Source organism: Macaca thibetana, chromosome 14 (assembly GCF_024542745.1).
Source record: "Macaca thibetana thibetana isolate TM-01 chromosome 14, ASM2454274v1, whole genome shotgun sequence".
In the NCBI taxonomy this organism is placed as follows: Eukaryota; Metazoa; Chordata; class Mammalia; order Primates; family Cercopithecidae; genus Macaca; species Macaca thibetana.
Window position 1 is genome coordinate 65,258,657 of NC_065591.1, and position 20,765 is coordinate 65,279,421.

Genomic DNA, 20,765 nt, shown 5'->3' on the forward strand with positions numbered 1-20,765 from the left:
ATTTATGGGAAGAGCAACAGTTTTAGCAGATGGAGAAATGCTGCAATCACCTTGAGATGAGTGGTGTCTGAGACACCTGGACTTCTAAGGGGAGCTGGACTGTTCAGGTGTGAATCCCAGTTAGAGAGAGACACAGGGTGGAGGGAGGCTAAGTGGAAAGATCCAGAAGAGAAGGGGATCCTGACCCCTCTCCAGGTTTGCTCCCCCATGGGTAAAATGAGGGGTTTGGAGCTTCCATTTAATTCAGCACATAGTTCTTGGTTCCTGATATGCACTAGGCCCTGCCGGTGACACAAATCAGAGTCCTTGCCTATAAGCAGCTCACATTTGGGCTGCAAGAAAGGCCAGGAGAAAGGATAGCAACAAGAGGCACAAGCAAGTTCCAGAGATTTCAGGGAAAAAAAAAATCATTCTTCCTGAGACCAGGAGAGTTTCCTGGAGTGGAGTGGGTGACCGTTAAGCTAGGCTTTGAAGGGTTGGCAGAAATCTAATGGGAGAGAGGGGAGGGCAGGGAGTGCATTCCAGAGAGAACACTGACCATTCTCTGAGCCTCAGTCCCCTACCCTACGGTCATGTGGAGCTAATAACTGCTTTAAGGATTAGAGGCGGTAACACATTTGATTACTTCCTTCAGGACCTGGTACATAGTAGGTGCTCAATAATCGTTACAGTCTAGTGCAGCCTAACAATTTTGGGTCAGTGATGGACCACATATACGATGGTGGTTCCATAAGATTGTAATGGAGCTGAAAATTTCCTATCACCTAGTGATGTTGTAGCCATCATAATGTCATAGGGCAATGCATTACATTTTCTACGTTTATATATGATTAGTTAGATAACAAATACTTACCAATGTGTTACACTTGCCTACAGTATTCAGGGCAGTAGCCTGCTGAACAGGTTTGTAGGCTAGGAGCAATAGGATATACCACATACTCTAGGTGTGTGCCATCTAGGTTTGTGTAAGTACACTCTATGATATTCACATACTAAAATTGCCTAAGGACACATTTCTTAGACTGTATCCCTGTTGTTTAAAAGATGCTTAACTGTATTTTAGTTACTTGCCATCCCTATCCTTCCTTTCCCTTCTTCCTCTCCAACCCCTGTTTATTTCCTGGGTTGGGGCTTAGCCATGTTCCCCTCCTTGTGACTAGTAGAACTGGATCTTTCCAAGTGGCATCATTGTAGAGCTGCTAGCGAATATTAGACTATCTATGAGGAGAAGTTGGGAGCCATAGAGAATTTTTTGAGCTAGATGGGAGGCCAGAGTAGGAGAATGGGCGTCACTGGGAGCTGGATGTAGGGCGGAAGTTTTAGAGGACAAGGACCGTGGACCTTGTGGGGAAGGCAGGGCCTTTCTCCAATAGCTTCCTAGTGGCTGGAGGCCCATTTCTAAACTTGGGGAGGCGGCTCCATGCATCCCAGAGAGGCCTGAGCCCGGCGTGTGGGTAGGGGACCAAACCCAGGCCAGGGAGTTCCTGGGCACCTGACGTGGCTGGATTCCCCAGGTGCGTGTCTACAGCCCGTACCAAGACTACTACGAGGTGGTGCCCCCCAACGCACACGAAGCCACGTATGTCCGCAGCTACTACGGACCGCCCTACGCAGGTAAGTCTCCAGCGTGCCCCGGGGCTTGCCTTGATCCCGCGCTGATTCAGCGCTGGGCCCAGCCCACGGTCCGTCAGTTTTGGACCAGGCTTCATCCTTTTAGCGTGCACGGATTTTCCCAGGTAGAACCCTCTGCAAGCCCCTCTCCATCCTGAGACTGGGAGAGCCCTGGGACCAGTGTTCGCCCCGAGCTGACCTCACCCCTCGAGACTGGCTTCTCAGCCCTACGGTCGGCAGTACCCATTCCTGAGCCGGTAGCGGCCCCTGGTGGCTACTGCGGGAACGGCTGCCTCCTCCCAGCTCTGGGGCCTGGCGGTTGGGAACGCCTGGCGGTTGGGAACCGTTAGGTGCCTGGTGGTTGTGTTTAGCGATCTCAGGGTTTCTTCGCTGCTCCGCCCTAGCGTGCCGTAGTGGACCCGTAGGTTCCGGGACATCCGCAGCAGATCCAAGGCCTGGGAGCCATGAAGTGGAGCTCTTCCTGCGTCTAGATCTGTTCCTTTGACTGGGGAGCAGAAGAGTGGGCTCGGCGCCTTACACTGGGTTGGGCTGGAGTGATGCAGGAAGGGTGCGAAGATCACTCTACTCCCTCCTAAGTCGCTGACCCTCATGGGCTGTCTCACTCTGCAGGCCCCGGCGTGACGCACGTGATAGTGCGGGAGGATCCCTGCTACAGCACCGGCGCCCCTCTGGCCATGGGCATGCTTGCGGGAGCCGCCACTGGGGCGGCGCTTGGCTCGCTCATGTGGTCGCCCTGCTGGTTCTGAGCCCTGGGACCTGCAGCACTGGCCCCTGCGCTTGGACTGCTAGACTTTTCTTCCTCCTGGACCCCGCTCTCTACCATCCAAGCCCTGTCCCACTTTGGCCCTCTCCTCTCCATTAGCTCCTTCCGGGTTTGGACCATTCCCCCCACTCCCTACCCTCACTCCCCACATGGGAAGAAGCTGTCATCCCAGGTACAAATGTCGCTTGAAGTCTTCACATCTACTGCCAGACACCCCCAAATCTGTTATAGGCATTTATGGATACATTTCCTCTAAACACACCAGGGCACAGCAAATACGACTTCATTTGGCTTCGAGTTCCGTAGACACGACATGAATCGGGCTCTCTGCTCTCTCGTCAGGGAGCTCGAGGCCTGGTGGGGAGAACAGGAGTAAACAAGAACTTGACAAAGCTGCAGAGTTATCAGTCCTTTGACAGGGACAGGTGGGGCAGAGAGCAAGGCAGGTAGGCTGGAAGAACAGTTATTGGCAAGTGTGCAGAGCCATGAACGTCATGGCATGTCCAAGGAATTAAATGGGAGTTCATCTGCCCTGGGGTGGAGGCCAGGATCAGACCATGGTGGGCCTTCTAGATAAGGAGCTTCCTGGGTGAAAGGGGAGATGTGAACGTTCCCTGGAGGGAAGTTTCATGATTGCATCTATAATATATTGCCTGTTTTGTGAATATTGACATATGTCCATACCCAAAACACCCCTGCCCACAACCAGCTTCCTGGCTGGTACCCATGATAATAATTGAGCTGAACCTTGGGGCCCCTCGTTGGGGAACAGGTGAGTTCTATTTGAGACTTCTAGCCCCAGAAAACTGCCTCAGTCCGGAAATGGCTCTCATACCAGGAGCTCGGCCCCCTTTTTGTAGCTGTGACTGTCACCCTCTCAGGCTTTGTCTCATCCTTCATTCTGAGGGAGATGGCAGTGTTCTTCTCTGGGGCCTGATCCACCTTTACACCAGCCCAGGAAGCCCCATCTGTGCCTGCCCTGAGGTGGTCCAGCAGTCTCCCCCTTTGGTCCCCTTCCAGTCTCTTCCCCCTTTCTATCCCAATCACCAACAGAAATGCTAACATCCCTGCCTGGTAGCCAGACTAGCCCACTAAAGCTCCCTGTAAATGGGGGCTCCATTAGTTCTGCTGCAGAGACTAATAAAGATTTGGTTGGCTTTAGCAGTGACTGTGGCTTGCTTTGTTCCCCTAGGAGGCCCCGTTTCCCTCTCCGTGACCCAGCAGCTACTAGTGCCTTATCCGGTCTAGTGAAAAGAGTGCGGATTCTGAGATCAGGTGGAACTGATGACAGCATGTTAGCGGAGTCATTTGGGGCAAGTCACTTAACCTTTCTGGATTTTGTTTCCCCTACACTTAAGGTAGCTGGTTGCAGTTGACCATTCCTGAGGGCTCAAGAGGAGGGACTGCCTTGGAGTCTCTGTTGTCTGAGCTGATGGATGATCCAAGCCAGGTCCTGCCTGCTTTCTGAGAATCCTGTTCATGTTGGGGTCTTTTCCAGTAGGTTCCCATCCTTCTAGAGCTGAATCAATGAATTGTTCTCATAGAAAACCAGGTGGCCAGGGAAGGAAACACCACCATCCTGCATCAGGCCTCTTGGGGCTGTAAGATAGAAACTCCCTGCTCAAACTGATTTAAGCCAAAGGGAAAAGGTTGAGCCACATAACTGAGAAGTCCAAAAGCTGTGTGATCCAGGGGCTTAAACAGTGTCACTTAGACTTTGCTTCATTTCCATCTTTACACCTGTGGGGCTGGCTCATTTGGAAGTTGCAGTGATGGTCAGCAGCTCCAGGCTAATGCCCTCCTGAGTTCAAGTCCAGCCAAGAGAATTTCTCTTCTTCTAACAGTATGACTGAAAGTCCTGAGCCTGGTGGACATCAGTCTAAATTGGGTCCTGTGGCCATCCCTGCATCAACCCCAGTGGTCTGGAAACGGATAGTCTAAAATAACAGGGCTTACAGCAGGGGTGGGATGGTGTTCCAGAGGAAATTTAGGGCACTGTTCCCAGAAGTAGGATGAATAGATGAAAGCTGGTTGGCAAAAATATCAGGAATTCACCTCAGCCACAGTTCCAGAGACACCAACTTAGAGGTAAGACATATATAAAACCAGCAATGATTGAATGAGGTTACAGAGGAACGTGGTGCAGTTGGAGTTCTGAAGAGCAGGCATGCAACTCTGCCAAGGGAACTAGGGAAAGATTTGGGACAGGAAGTGCAAATTTAGTCTGAACCTTGAAAAATGAGTAGGAGTTTGCCAATCTGAAAAAGGTGGGTGAGCTTTCCACACAGAACAAATGGAAGAAATGGTATGAGCAAAGGCGTTAGAGGCTTGAGAACACCATGAAGTTCAGGAACCAGTCTCATGCTATAGCAGGTTGCATGGTGAGAGGTGGTGAATGAGGTCAAACTATAAAGAACCTCTTGGGCCAGGCTACTGAACACAGGGCATAGTCCAATATGTGGCACCAGCTTAAGGACAAGCATAGATGCAAGAAGGAGCCTCTTGAGAAGACCAAAGTCTGTTAGCATTTGTGCAGTCAGAGGTTACATACCCTGGGTGTCCTAAGGCCTGTACTGTGTTCAGGGGACCCAGCAGTGCATCAGACCCAGTGCATGCTTTGGAACCTCAGCCTTAATTTTTTCTTTTCTTTTGTTTTGCTCCCCTCCCCTCCCCTCCCCACAGCCTTAATGTTTTCTGTTTTTGTCTTTCCTCCCCTCCCCCTTCCTCCCTCCCTCCCTCCCTCCCTCCCTCCCTCTCTCCCTCCCTCCCTCCCTCTCTCCCTCCCTTCCTTCCTTCCTTCCTTCCTTGGCAGCACTGGCAATTGGGGAGAGAGAACAGAGTTTGATCTGTAACTGACTGAACAGTCAATTGAGATAACTCACTACCTTCAGCCCAGCCTCAGCCTTAATTTTCTCCCAGATAGACCCAGTTATGCTGTCAGTCCTTTAGTGGCATCCCCATTATGCCATCTCATTAGAGGGTGTCTTGCATGCCCCTGCAGGGACATCTCTGAGTTTGGCTCTGGGAATGACCTCTCCGGCACAGCCTCAGGACTTTTAGAGATCAATATGTAGGAAGAGCCCAAGCTGTCCAGAGTCCTTTCCCAAGAATGTGGGTTAAACAATGATCAGGGAGCTGGCTGGGCAGGGCATTTGAGATCAGACAGAGCTGGGGGCATTGCCATTCATTGCCCAAAGCTTCCCTGTTTTATCTTATAGGTCTTTGCAACAACCCCATGGGCCTGGCGTTACTATCCCTATTTTACCTACAAAGAAACAGATGCAGAAAAGGAAAGTAGACTGTCCAAGTCATGCATGCTGTGTCAGAATCTGGATTCAAATGCAGGTCACTTAACCTTGTCTACCATAGCACACTGCTTCTGCACTATAAATCCTGTGTGGCTCATTACCTGACAGGAAAATAATTCCCAGAGAGGAGGTCAACTGTATAACACAAACATCTCTTCTCTTTTCCTTTAGCAAATGCTTTCCTGAGAGGTTTCATGGGCAGACAGGGCTGAGAGCTGGGTACTGGGAGAGGAATGAGATTTGGGCCCTATTCAAGGAGTTTGTGCATGTGCCTTTGTGTGTGTGTGTGTGTGTGTCTGTCTGTCTGTCTGTCTACCCTAGACATGGACACAGACTATGACAACATGGGCTGTGGGAACTGGTAGTCCTGAGGTTGTAGGGGCACAGAGAAAGGAGCCCTTAGCCCAGGTATGGGTGGAAGTGTCCTTAAGCTGACTGAAAAGACAAATGCTCTTCCAACTATGGTCTTGTGGGAGTTGCTAACTTAGATGAAGAGGAAACAAGAACTAAAGCAGCACTCAGTCAGTGCCAAGAGGTCTCTGGATGAGGCTGGATCTGCAGCGTGATGGGTGGAAATGGGGGTCAGCAGAGTCAAACCATCAGAGGCCTTGGATGCCAGGGAAGGAGCTTGAACTATATACTAACTCTCAGGCCATGGAATGCCTCCAAAAATGTGAAGCAAAGGAAGGACATGGTTGAACCTGGAAGTTCGATCTCACACACACAAAGATATTCATTCTCATAGACAACACAGTCTTAACCCAGACAAAACCATCTCTGCAAACTGTCTGGGCAGCCCAGGTACTACCTGGCTGCTCATAGCCAGCTCACTGGGGGTGCTCAACTCCACATCCATTCCTGAGACCACCTGCCTCCATCAGCCCCTACTAGAGGAGATTCTATAGACAGCGAGGGTCTGTGGCACTCTGAGCATCCCGGCAGTGAGCGCTTCTCCAAAATCAGGTATATGACTCAGTCTCAGAACTAGAGCCCTACATTCAGAATACCTGGCTGGAAATGACCCTAGATGCCCTCTAAAACAGATTTGTCTCCCCTTTGCCCCACCTGATAGGGACCATTCTACTGCCTTCTGCCACCCATAGGGACTGGGAGAACTCTTACCTTTTCCCTTTCCTGCCCTTGTGGGATAGCTCAGTCTGTGAGACCTCCTTCATCAGGAGTTGAGATCTGCCTCCTGAGACCTCCCAGGATTGGGTCCCAGATTTACTTCTGACCTCATATCACAGTGTTCCCCAACCTTAGAACTTCCCACAGAGGTCTGGAGACATCTTAAGTGGTCATGAGGAGACTTCATTGTCAGAATCATGGTCCAATCAGTCTATCACCCTTAAACCTGAAGCACAGAACCTTGAGGTTTGACCCTTTCTAAGTTGGTCACCAGCCTTGGGGATGAAAAGAGGACAAGGTAAGGCCAGGATATGCTTAGGCAGGAACGTGTGCTGAATATAGAAAGTTCCAACTGCAAAGCAGATGTCAGCCTCTGTCTTCTCAGATTGTCACCTTCTGGCGGGGCGTGGTGGCTCATGTCTGTAATCCCAGCACTTTGGGAGGCTGAGGCAGGTGGATCACTTGAGGTCAGGAGTAGAAGACCAGCCTGGCCAACCTGGTGAAACCCCGTCTCTCCTAAAAATACAAAAATTAGCCAGGTGTGGTCGTGGGCACCTGTAATCCCAGCTACTCAGGAGGCTGAGGCAGGAGAATTGCTGGGACTCGGGAGGCGGAGGTTGCAGTGAGCTGAGATGGTGCCACTGCACTCCAGCCTGGGCAAAAGAGCGAGACTCCTTCTCAAAACAAACTGAAACAAACAAACAAACAAACAAAACACATATCACCTTCTTGTATATCAGGGGAGGAAGGAGGCCTTCTCCACTGGCCAGCTGCTCTCCCCCACACCCTACTGGTTACCATTTGGACATCTTAGCAAGATTCTCTTAAATGGATGCCTGTTCTCTCTAACTGGACACCAAGTATGGGATCAATGTGGGGTGGTTTTCCTTTACTGTCCTAGTTTTCATTCTCCATGTCTTCACCAGCCCCATCAAAGCATGTGCATCAGACTTCATAGAAATGGTGGAGTAACAAAGGAAAAAGAAGGAAATGAAAAAATAAAACAAAATTACTCTTTATCCCCTCAGTAAGGGCACAGGTTTTTAGTTTACTTGCAGAAGTTCCCACTTCCTCACCTCAAACCCCTGTCCTCTGTTCTTGCTTTCTCCAAAAACCTCTCCACATTTCTGCCAGTGTGCTTTCCAGTCAGCTCACTGAAAAAAGCAATGAGTGCAAATAGATGTTCCCAATGCAGTTTGCTTCAAAATCTCTCGACTAGTAGGACTGTAACATGAATTTTTAATCCTTCCAGCTGTCCAGCAGACAATTTTTAAATTATTCACACACACATTAAGACAGACATTAATCCTCATAGACAAAACAGTCTAATCTGGAGGTGGCCAATGGACGACATCTGGCCCAAACATTGTTTTGTCTAGTCAACACATGGTTTTTAAAAAGTTTTGAATTAAAATGGGCAAAGATGAAAAAGACAGACGACACTAAGTACTGATATGGAGTCTCATACACTGCTGGAAGAACTGTAAAGTTAAACTGGTACAATTGCTTTGGAAACTGATTGGTAAGGCCAAGCATATGCATACATTATAACCAATCAACTCTTCTCCTAGGGTGCACCCAACAGAATTGTGTACTTACCTTCACCAAAAGGTAGGTAGAAAAGTGTTTATAATAGCAATGGAAAAAACTTAAATTCTACAGGATAAATCTACTGGTAATATTCACAAAATGGAATGACAGTCAATTACAAAATGGAATGATAGTCAATAGAATTAATTATTTATAAGTATATGCAAAATTATGAATGTAATAAAAAATACATCAAAAAAGCAGAGAGGACAGGGAGTGGGGGTGGGACAATAGAATGATACTCTGGCAAGTTTCCTGTACCTTATGTGAAGTAGTACAATATTAAGTATACGCTAATAAGTCAAACATGCACATTGGAGTCCCTAGATCAACTGGAAGCCAGGTTTCTCAGTGGTGAAGTAGAAATTTACAGATAAGCAAAGGGAGGAAGCTAGAATGATTCATGTGGTAATGGATTAGAGTTGGAGACATCAGTATGAACTCATGTTTAGCTTGACATAGAGATGGGATTATATACAGAAATATTTACAGATATGTGTCTATACACATGTCAGTACATACATATATTTCCTTCATCTGCCAGCTGAGAGAGCCTCAAAGAAAACACCTCAGTGGAAATGAACACACCTAGGCTGGGCGCGGTGGCTCACGCCTGTTATCTCAGCAATTTGGAAGTCCAAGGCAAGTGGATAACCTGAGGTCGAGACCAGCCTGGCCAACATGGCGAAACTCCATCTCTACTAAAAATACAAAAATTAGCTGGGCGACGTGGCGTGCACCTGTAATACCATCTACTGGGGAGGCTGAGGCAGGAGAATAATTTGATCCCAGGAGGCAGAGGTTGCAGTGAGCTGTGATCGTGCCACTGCATTCCAGCCTGGGTGACAGAGAGACTCTGTCTCAAAAAAAAAAAACAAAAAACAAAAAAACAAGCCATGTGTGGTGGCACCCACCTTTAGTCCTAGCTACTTGGGAGGCTGAGGCAGGAGAATCACTTGAACCTGGGAGGCAGGGGCTGCAGTGAGCCAAGATCACACCATTGCACTCCAGCCTGGGCGACAGAGCGAGACTCTGTGTCAAAAACAAAAACAAAAAAAGAAAAAATAAAAGAAAAGAAAACAAAAAGAAATGAACACACCTAGCCCCACATCTTTTGTGTGTGTGTGTTTGTTTTTTGAGACGGAGTCTCGCTCTGTCGCCAGGCTGGAATGCAGTGGCGCGATCTCTACTCACGACTCACTGCAACCTCTGCCTCCCGGGTTCAAGCAATTCTCCTGCCTCACCCTCCCAAGTAGCTGGGACTACAGGCGCCTGCCACCATGCCCAGCTAATTTTCTTTTTTTTTTTTTTTGAGACGGAGTCTCACTCTGTTGCCCAGGCTGGAGTGCAGTGGCGAGATCTCAGCTCACTGCAAGTTCTGCCTCCCAGGTTCACGCCATTCTCCTGCCTCAGCCTCCCGAGTAGCTGGGACTACAGGCGCCCGCCACCAAGCCTGGCTAATTTTTTGTGTTTTTTAGTAGAGACGGGGTTTCACCGTATTAGCCAGGATAGTCTCGATCTCCTGACCTTGTGATCCGCCTGCCTCCCAAAGTGCTGGGATTACAGGCGTGAGCCACTGAGCCCGGCTAATTTTTGTATTTGGGCACGATTGGCGTTTCACCATGTCAGACAGAGATGGTCTCAACTCTTGACCTCGTGATCCGCCCGCCTCAGTCTCCCAAAGTGCTGGGATTACAGACATGAGCCGCCACACCTGGCCCCACATCTTCATTTCTAATACCAGTTCTCCAGTCAAAGAAATCAGAGATCCTTAGAGAAATGGCTGATTACAGGACTGGATAAAGAGGTATCCATGATGAGTCTGGAGCATCATGTACTGCCATAAAGAAGTACTCAAAAGACCAAAACAAATGCACATCAATGGGGGGTACATCGAAGGGGCAAAATAACTGAAAGAGCTGGAACAATTTGGGCAACCAAATAAAGTAGTATTAGATTATAACCCAAAGTATAAAATAAGAATCCATGAGTCCATGGATACTTTTGAGTCCATACTGATATAAATTATTGAACAGATAAATAAATGGGGGAGAAGAGACAAATCTCCCTTGCAGAATTCCAAACAATTTACATAGCTATTCCCCCCTAAAGAAGAACAAATCCCAACTCCTGAAATATGGGCTGCACATACAGATATCCTTCAAAGAATAGAGACAGAAAGGCAGTAGGTGAGAAGAGTAACTTTTTTTTTTTTGGAGATGGAGTCTCACTCTGTCGTCCAGGCTGGAGTGCAGTGGTGTGATCCTGGCTCACTGCAACCTCTGACTCCCTGGTTCAAGCGATCCTCCTGCCTCAGCCTCCGGAGTAGCTGGGATTATAGGCACACGCCACCACGCCCACCTAATTTTTGTATTTTTAGGAGAGAAGGAGTTTCACCATGTTGGCCAGGATGGTCTCGATTTCCTGACTTTGTGATCTGCCCGCCTCAGTCTCCCAAAGTGCTGATTACAGGCGTGAACCACTGCGCCCGGCCTATACATTCATCTTTTAACAGGCATTTGGGTTGTTTCTAGTTCTTGGCTAATACTAGCTACTATTAATTTTGTCCACAAGTTTTGTTTTCTTTTTTTTGAGACAGGCTGGAATGCAGAGGCAAAATCACAGCTTACTGTAGCCTCGACCTCCCAGGCTCAAGCAATCCTCCCACCTCAGTCTCTCAAGTAACTGGGATCACAGGCATGTGCCACCACACCTGGCTAATATTTTTATTTTTGTAGAGATGGGGTTTCCCTGTATTGCCCAGGCTGGTTTCAAATTCCTGGGCTCACGTGATCCTCCCGCCTCAGTCTCCCAAAGTACTGGGATTACAAGCATGAGCCACCACACTCAGCCTGTGTACAAGTCTTTGTATGGACACATGCTTTCATGTCTTGTGGGTAAATATTGAGGAATGGAATAGATGGGTTATATGACAAACACATATTTAACTTTAAATGATACCAAGCAACTTTGTTTTTTGTTTTTGAGACATGGTCTTGCTCTGTCACCCAGGCTGGAGTGCAGTGGCATGATCTTGGCTCACTGAAACCACCTCCCAGGTTCAAGCGATTCTCCTGCCTCAGCCTCCTGAGTAGCTGGGACTACAGGTGTGCGCCACCACACCTGGCTAATTTTTTTATTTTTAGTAGAGACAGGGTTTCACCATGTTGGCCAGGCTGGTCTCAAACTTCTGACCTCAACATGATTGAGCTCCACTGCACTCCAGCCTGGGCAACAGAGCAAGACTCTGTCTAAAAAAAAAAAAAAAAGAAAAAAAAAATCATCCCCTAAAGGCTTAACTCTTCTAGCATCAACTCAATCAAAAGTCCAAAGTCCATAGTCTCATCTGAGACTGAAGGCAAGTTCCTTCCTCATATGATTTTCTGTAAGATCAAAAACAAGTTATTGGCTCAAACCTGTAATCCCAGCACTTTGGGAGGCTAAAGCAGGTGTACTGCTCGAGCCCAGGAGTTCAAGACCAGCCTGAGCAACATAGTGAGACCCCATCTCTACCCAAACTACAAAAATTAGCCAGGCATGGTGGCACGTGCCTGTGGTCGCAGCTACTTGAGAGGCTGAGGTGGTAAGATTGCTTGAGCCTGGGAGGGAAGAGGTTGCAGTGAGCTGAGATCATGCCACTGCACTTTACCCTGGGTGACAGAGTAAGACCCTGTCTAAACCACCACCACCAACAACCACCCCCCGACCAAAAACACAAGTTATTTACTTTGAGGATACAAGGGTTATATAGGCACTGAGTAAATATTCCCATTCTAAAAGGGAAAAATCAGCCAAAAGAACAAGGCAATAGGCCCGAAGCAAGTCTGAAACCCAGAAGGGCAGACATTAAACCTTAAAGCTCCAAAATAATCTCCTTTGACTCCAAATCCCACATCCAAGGCACACTGATGCAAAGGTTGGCCTCCCAAGTCCTTAGGCAGCTCCACCTCTGTGGCTGCTGTCACAGGTTAGAGTTGAGTGTCTGCAGCTTTTCTAAACTCAGGGTGCAAGCTGCTCGTGGCTGTAGCATTCTGCAGTCTGGAGGGCAGTGGCCCCTCTTCCCACAGTTCCACTTGGCATCGCCCTGGTAGTGACTCTTTGTGGGGGCTCCCATACCACATTTTCCCTCTGCATTGCCCTAGTAAAGGCTCTCTGTGGCGGTTCTGCCCTGTGACAGGCTTCTGCCTGGGCACCCAGGCTTTCCCACACATCCTCTGAAATCTCATTGGAAGCTGCCAAGTCTCCCTCACTCTTGCATTCTTCACAGCTGCAGGGTTAACATCACATGAAAGCCACCAAGGCTTATGGTTTGTGCCCCCTGGAATAGCAGCTCGAGCTATATCTGGGGCCCTTTGAGCAGTATCCTGAGGCTGTGCAGGGCAGCAGGGCCCTGAGCCTGGGCCCTGAAACCATTCTTTCCTCCTAGGCCTCTGATGGGAGGGACTTGACCAAAGACTTCTGAAATGGCCTTGAGGCCTTTTCCCACTGTCTTGACTATTAGCACTTGGCTCCCTTTTAGTCATACAAATTTCCCTAGCAAGCTGTTGCTTGTATTCCTCTTCTGAAAATGTTTTTTCCTTCTCTACCACAAGGCTAGGATATACATTTTCCAAATTTTAATGCTCCTCTTCCCATTTAAATATATCTTCCAACTTTAAGATATTCCTTTGCTCTCATATCTGATTGCAGGCTGTGAGGCAGGAATGCCACCCCTTGAATGCTTTGCTGCTTGGAAATTTCTTCAGCTAGACACCCTAGCTGAAGGTCATCACTGTTTTTTTATTCTTTTGAGATGGAGTCTCACTCTGTCGTCCAGGCTGGAGTGCAGTGGCACGATCTCGGCTCACTGCAACCTCTGTCTCCTGGATTCAAGCGATTCTCCTGCCTCAGCCTCCCCAATAGGAGTAGCTGGGATTACAGGTGTGCGCCACCACACCCAGCTAATTTTTGTAGTTTTAGTTGAGATGGGGTTTCACCATGTTTGCCAGGCTGGTCTCGAACTCCTGACCTCAAGTGACCCACCTGCCGTGGCCTCCCAAAGCTCTGGGATTACAGGTGTGAGCCACTATCCCTGGCCAGAAGGTCATCACTCTTAAGTTCAACCCTCTGCAAAGCCCTAGGACATGAACACAATGCTAATGTTCTTTGCTAAGGTGTTAACAAGGGTGATCTTCATTCCAGTTCCCAATAAATTCCTCATTTTCATTTGAGACCTCATCAGCCTGGTCTTCACCGTCTGTATTCCTATTAGCATTTTGGTCATAACCATTTAACCAGTCTCTAAGAAATTTCAAAATTTCCCTCATCTTCCCATCTTCTGTGAGCCCTCTAAATTCTTTCCCAACTTCTGCCCATTACCCAGTTCCAAAGTCTCTTCCACATCTTCAGGTATCTTTATAGCAATGCCCCACTTTTCAGTACCAATTTTCTGTTAGTAAATTTTGCATTGCTATAAAGGAATATCTAAGGCTGGGTAATTTATAAAGAAGAGGTGCCGGGCGCGGTGGCTCAAGCCTGTAATCCCAGCACTTTGGGAGGCCGAGACGGGCGGATCACAAGGTCAGGAGATCGAGACCATCCTGGCTAACCCGGTGAAACCCCGTCTCTACTACAAAATACAAAAAACTAGCCGGGCGAGGTGGCGGGCGCCTGTAGTCCCAGCTACTCGGGAGGCTGAGGCAGGAGAATGGCGTGAACCCGGGAGGCGGAGCTTGCAGTGAGCTGAGATCCGGCCACTGTACTCCAGCCTGGGCGGCACAGCCAGACTCTGTCTCAAAAAAAAAAAAAAAAAAAAAAAAAAAAAAAAAAAAAAAAAATTTATAAAGAAGAGGTTTAAGCTGGGCGCGGTAGCTCACGTCTGTAATCCCAGCACTTTGGGAGGCTGGGGCGGGCGGATCATTTGAGGTCAGGAGTTCGAGACCAGCCTGGCAAACATGGTGAAACCCTGTCTCTACTAAAAATACAAAAACTAGCCAGACGTGATGGTGTGCACCTGTAATCCCAGCGACTCGGGAGGCTGAAGCAGGAGACTTGCTTGAACCTGGAAGGCAAGGGCTGCAGTGAGCTGAAATCGCACCACTGCGCTCTAGCCTGGATGACAGGACAAGACACCATCTCAAAAAATAAAAAATAAAAAATGAAAGAAAAAAAGTCCAGGCGTGGTGGCTCACGCCTGTAATCCCAACACTTTGGGAGGCCGAGGCAGGCGGATCATGAGGTCAGGAGATCGAGACCATCCTGGCTAACATGGTGAAACTCTGTCTCTACTAAACATACAAAAATTAGCCGGCCGTGGTGGCAGGCACCTGTAGTCCCAGCTACTTGGGAGGCTCAGGCAGGAGAATAGCGTGAACCCAGGAGGCAGAGCTTGCAGTGAGCTGAGATCGGGCCACTGCACTCCAGCCTGGGTGACAGAGCAAAACTCTGTCTCAAAAAAAAAAAAAAAAAATGTTTAATTGGCTCACAGTTCTGTGGGCTGTACAAGAAGTACAGTGCCAGCATTTGCTTCTGGTAGGCTTCAAAAAGCTTACAATCATGGCAGAAGGCAAAGGGGAGCTTTGCCCTGCTTTTTATCGCATTGCAAAAGGAACAAGAATGCTACTTCTGTTTTCCTTTTTTTTTTTTTTTGAGACGGAGTCTCGCACTGTTGCACTGTTGCCAGGCTGGAATGCAGTGGCACAATCTTGGCTCACTGCAACCCCCGCCTCCCGGGTTCAAGCGATTCTCCTGCCTTAGCCTCCCAAGTAGTTGGGACTACAGGCATGCACCACCATGTCTGGCTAAGTTTTTGTATTTTTAGTAGAGACAAGGTTTCACCGTCTTAACCAGGATGGTCTCGATCTCCTGACCTTGTGATCTGCCCCCCTCAGCCTCCCAAAGTGCTAGGATTATAGGCGTGAGCCACTGTGCCAGGCCAGCTAATCCTGTTTTCTAATGAATGAGTTCCTCAATTTAATGTTCCAGCTTACTAACTCCATTCTAACTAACGGAATCCATTCTACCATTTATCCCATCTATTGTGTTCCTTATCTTTCCTTTTAGAAACAGAGTCTTGCTTTGTTGCCCAGGCTGGAGGGCAGTGGTGCAATCAGAACTCACTGTAGCCTTGAACTCCTGGGTTCAAGAGATCCTCTCACCTCAGTCTTCTGAGTAGCTGAGACTGCAGGTGTGTGCCACCATGCCTAATTTTTTAATTTTTTTGCAGAGATGGGGTCTCACCATATTGCCCAAGCTGGTCTTGAACTCCTAGGCTCAAGCTATCCTCCCACCTCGGCCTCCCAAAGTGCTAGGATTACAGGCATGAAACACTGCACCTGGCTGTGTTCACTTCAACAATTAAAAACTTTTCACACTTATGATTCTAAATTCTTGTTTCATATCTTATCTCCTTAATATTTATCATGTCATCCTTAAATTATTGGTTTTCTTTCCCAAAGTATTTCTGCTTCAGATATTTACTTTTGAGGCAGTTTTTAGGTATTCAACTATATTGCTGTGTGAGTTCAAATTCTCCTCAGGGTATACGCTACTAATCTGGAAGGCACAGGGAACAAGACTGTCAAGGAGAGGAGGGGACAAACTTTGGGGCAAAGAGCTCTAGGAACTCTAAGACCACATATAATCACTCCCACTCAGTATCAGTATCATCCCCCCAAGCCATAACTTATTTCAGGGCCTTGCCTTTATTTCCATCGGCTTATTAGGGCTTTTGTACTGCCCTAATATTACTCTCGTGGACACCTGCACTAGTATTCTGGCCTGTGGCCTTCATTTTACGGTAAGGTGTTCAGCTATGGTTATCCCAAGGCAGGGATTGCCCTTTTCTCTGTAAAGGGCCAGATAGTAAATGGCTTTTTTGGCTTTTAGGGCCATAAGGTCTGTGGCAGCTATTAAATTCTGCCGTTACAGTGAGAAAGTATGGCTGAGTTCCAATAAAACTTAATTTTAAAAACTGGTTCCAGGCTGGATTTGGTGGGAGGGCCACAGTTTGCTGGCTCCAGTCCCAAGGCAAAGGTATAGTTAGGAGTAAGGAGGCAAAAGCAGATTGATTTTTTTTTTGAGACGGAGTCTTGCTCTGTCGCCCAGGCTGGAGTGCAGTGGCCGGATCTCGGCTCACTGCAAGCTCCGCCTCCCGGGTTCACGCCATTCTCCTGCCTCAGCCTCCCGAGTAGCTGGGACTACAGGCGCCCGCCACCTCGCCCGGCTAGTTTTTTTGTACTTTTTAGTAGAGACGGGGTTTCACCGTGTTCGCCAGGATGGTCTCGATATCCTGACCTCGTGATCCGCCCGTCTCGGCCTCCCAAAGTGCTGGGATTACAGGCTTGAGCCACCGCGCCCGGACGCAAAAGCAGATCTTAAGATGCTTTTCTTAATATGTCCTATTACTGCCTCCACCAGGGGCTATATCTTTCAAGTTGCCCCCTTCTCCTCCACCCCGCAACAATACCCCCATCAAAAAAAGATTCTTTGACTCCCCAGGAGTTGCTCACATTTGCTATTGTTATTTTTCTGGATTCTGTCCATGTCCGCTTTATAGGTCTAGGGAGGGAGAAGCATATGCTAATTCACCATCTTGGCAGGAATGGGAAACCAAGTCAATAATTGTTTTCTTTTGTGTTTTATTTATATATTTTTGGCAGCAAAATTGTGTTTATTAAAAAAAAAATCTGGACTATGAACACACTTCACTGCTTTGAAGAACTCCAAGCCAAATAAAAAGACCAATCAATATTAAAAGCAGTATAACTGGTTACTTTCTTAAAAATACATAAAAAGAATCAAATCCAACAGTGTAGGAAGACAATCACCCCCATGTCAGAAGTCACAACTTCTTCCAAATAAAGAATATGACCCATCTGCCATATTGAATCAATATTTATTTCAGGACATGCCATGTCAAAATAAAACGAAGAGTCAACCCTTGCTTTTAACAATTATATTGTATTATAAAAGCACTTTACAACTCCATCCCATCTTTTAAGTATAAGTTACTGGTATGTGGGCTAATGATTATCTGTAAGCATTTCTCTATTCAGATCCATAATCCAAGTGCTCTCTGAATATTACAAGGTGACAATAAGTGGGAAGTGGAGGAGGAAGAGGAAAGAGAGGGTACTAAGGTTCTCCCAGTTTAAGGTTTTGTTGTAATGAGAGGATGAGGAAGTATGAAGATAGTTTTGTTGTCTTTTCATCTGTATACTGTGTTAAGTAATGCTTACAACATAAATTCAGCAGGTTTTTCCTGAGCTGTAACTCAGAAGTTTTCTTCCTGCAAACAATGTATTTACAAATGTGTTTATTAGCTTACACAGCAATCTCACAATAACTAGTAAAGATTAAAAGGGCACACTCCTAGTATATTTGTTTGCAGTGTTTTAAGGGAAATACATATTGCCATGGTGAAGCTCTAAATAGATTCAACGAAACATCTAAAAATTGAAAGTTGTTAAAAAAAAAAAAAAAGGCAAAGAAATAAATATCACCAAAGAAAAAAGATTAATTGTAGTTTAAATATAAAACTAAATCACTAGTTAATTAAACTATACAGATCTAATACAAACCAAAACCAGCCTGAAAGACCCAACCTTAAAAAATGCTAACAAATAAGGCATAAATCTGCATAATATTGAGTTTTATTTCCATTCTCTCCTTTCTCTCTACTATGTATGCTTTACCTGATCTGCCTCTAGGGGCTTACAAGAAAACAGTTTCTGGTTTCCGTCTTCAATTTGACCTCAAATGTTCTGAGCAAAGTTTTTGCTATTCTGCTGAGGGTTCTTTTGTTGGTAAGCTTTAGATATCGTAGTTTCTACTAATTCAGTAGTTTTGATTGTAGTGCCAAATTTAAATTCTTCCAGTGGTTCTTCTAGAAGGAATTAAACTTTTATAGTGCCTTGCCTGCATAGTATTATTTTTTTAAAAAAGAAAACTCAAGCAAAATCTATTGCTTAAAGAGGTTTCTTATTTTTTAAACAAACAGAATAACTCTTGACAATTTTAAAACCATGGGAGAAATAGTTCATTAGAACTTCATTATCTTACCATGAAGAATACTAAAAACCTATTCTGAAGCACTTGGTTACTATTCTCTCCCAGAGTCTAATAAAGCACATGTGAAAGAGCCATTTGTTTTAGTCAGAAATACATTTTTTGCTCTTCTACTTATTGTAAGTACTCAGTATGTTCTTTAGGACTCATTTTGAAGATGCACCAGGAGCCTTTTCTCATTCAAGCACTGCCTACCATGATGGCTGAATTTTGACCTCAAAGAAGATCTAAGTAACTTATATCAGTGCTCAAGAATAATTTTGGACATCTTGGTCCATAGTCTACAACAAGTGGTATCTGTAAAATTAAAGGATAATTCCAGTGGGCTTGGTTGAACTGCTGCTTTGCCATCTCTTGTTTGAGGAAGTGGGGGGAGGCTAGGTAAGAATAGGTAATAGGGAATGGGGGTAAGGGAGAGGTGAGAAAAGCAAGGAGAGATAAAGTAGGCTATGAACACACTGCTCAATAACCAAGCCATACTCATACTGTTGAGATTTCCATCATTTTGAAGTACATTATCATAACATTAAAAAAGAAAAAAATGTTAAGAAAATGTATCTAATTTTTAAAGTTATCACTGGAATATGCTGAAATATTTTGGCTTTTTGTAAAATATAAATAATGAAGACACTGACTTTTTTTGTGCTTATGAAGCTAATAGATCATCTCCACGAGACAGGCAGCAATGATGAATTGCAATACGTTATTACTGAAGGGAAAAGGTTCAAGCCAATATTCACACTGCAGTCAATGAAAGAGTAAGGGGGCCAAAGCAGTGAGCTTCTAAAGAAGGGTTGAAGATGACATGAGAGATTAGCAGGAACAGCCTCCTTCGCTGACTGGTTGCTCCTGAGGCTTTTCCAGTTTTATGTCAATCACTGAAACAAAAGTTAAGGAGCCATAAATGGGAAAGTACAATTTCAATTCTTACAACACTAGCATTTCTGGGATGGCCCTTATATTCCTATTTGTCTTCAGAGCCTATACAGTCACTATTTTCCACATAGCCACCTCACCATATAGGGTGCTCAAATGGAATAAACTTGCTTATATCTACTGTATGCAACAAGGGTCAGAATGAGGTACAAGCTCTATTTATGGGTATCTATCCTAAGGAACTTATTCTATAGCAGCAAGAAGTGATATGAAGATGATGTTCCTCATAGAATCATCCTAATATAAATCTGAAAATAGCCTTCAAGACAGTTCCAACAGCAGGAGAAGCATTTAATAAATAATGGGACTTCAGGCCAGGCGCAGTGGCTCATGCCTGTAATCCCAACACTTTGGGAGGCTGAGGTGGGCAGATCACCTGAGATCAGGAGTTCAAGACCAGCCTGGCCAACATGGTGAAACCCCCTCTCTACTAAAAATACAAAAATTAGCTGGGCGTGGTGGCTTGTGCCTATAGTCCCAGCTACTTGGGAGGCTGAGGCAGGAGAATCACTTGAATTCAGGAGGCAGAGGTTGCGGTGAGCCGAGATTGCGCTGCTGTACTCCAGCCTGGGCAACAGAGTAAGACTCCATCTCAAAAAAAAAAAAAAAAAAAAAAAAAGTGGGGAGGGGGCAGATTTCAACTCAACAGAACTTTTTTTTTTTTTTTTTTTGGAAACATATTTTATGTTTTTTGTTTTTGTTGTTTTTTTTGGAAATGGGAGTTTCGCTCTTGCTGCCCAGGCTGGAGTACAATGGCACGATCTTGGCTCACTGCAACCTCTGCCTCCTGGGTTCAAGCGATTCTCCTGACTCAACCTCCTAGTAGCTGGGATTACAGGCGTGTGCTACCACGTCCAGCTAATTTTTTGTATTTTTAGTAGAGATGGGGTTTTTCCATGTTGGTCAGGCTGGTCTCGAACTCCCAACCTCAGGTGATCCACCTGTCTTGGCCTCCCAAAATGCTGGGATTACAGGCATAAGCCACCGCACCCGGCCTGTTTTATGTTTTTTATGAAAACATACAACATTTACAAGTGGGAAGGGCTGAATACCAAGTGCTATAAACTATATTGCTTAATAAAAATGTCTGCATATGGAAAAACACTAGAAGGTAAATATGAAACACTGAAAACATCAAATTAAAAATCTTTAGTATTAACTAATATTAGATGTTCCAATCCTTGGAAATAAACTAATATTATGTCCTGCTTCTGAAAGCAGAGGCTACAATAAGGCTCCACTCTATTTCTTGCCTGTGTCAAGCAGACAGCTCAAGTGTTAGAAAAAGAAATGAAAATCTGATATTCTATGAGGAAAAAGCCTAGAGTCAATGGGACTCAAAATGAAGAGGCAAGGAGACA

The 20,765-nt window shown here is 46.1% G+C and overlaps 3 protein-coding genes across 7 annotated transcripts in view; 2 read left to right on the forward strand and 1 right to left on the reverse strand.

Annotated features, from left to right (window-relative positions):
* The window catches only part of PLEKHB1 (pleckstrin homology domain containing B1), a 367,567-nt gene extending 364,006 nt beyond the window's left edge, over window positions 1–3,561 (forward strand). For all 3 annotated transcript variants that reach the window (XM_050756407.1, XM_050756405.1, XM_050756406.1), the window contains 2 exons: window positions 1,515–1,614; window positions 2,242–3,561. In XM_050756407.1, coding sequence (XP_050612364.1) covers window positions 1,515–1,614; window positions 2,242–2,378 — 237 coding nt within the window. In that variant the 3' untranslated portion in view covers window positions 2,379–3,561. The remainder of the gene's footprint in view (window positions 1–1,514; window positions 1,615–2,241) is intronic.
* MRPL48 (mitochondrial ribosomal protein L48) overlaps window positions 1–20,765 on the forward strand; it is a 525,613-nt gene that overhangs the window by 296,532 nt on the left and 208,316 nt on the right. The window lies entirely within an intron of this gene.
* The window catches only part of RAB6A (RAB6A, member RAS oncogene family), a 94,329-nt gene continuing 90,843 nt past the window's right edge, over window positions 17,280–20,765 (reverse strand). For both annotated transcript variants that reach the window (XM_050756463.1, XM_050756464.1), the window contains exon 8: window positions 17,280–19,346. In XM_050756463.1, coding sequence (XP_050612420.1) covers window positions 19,282–19,346 — 65 coding nt within the window. In that variant the 3' untranslated portion in view covers window positions 17,280–19,281. The remainder of the gene's footprint in view (window positions 19,347–20,765) is intronic.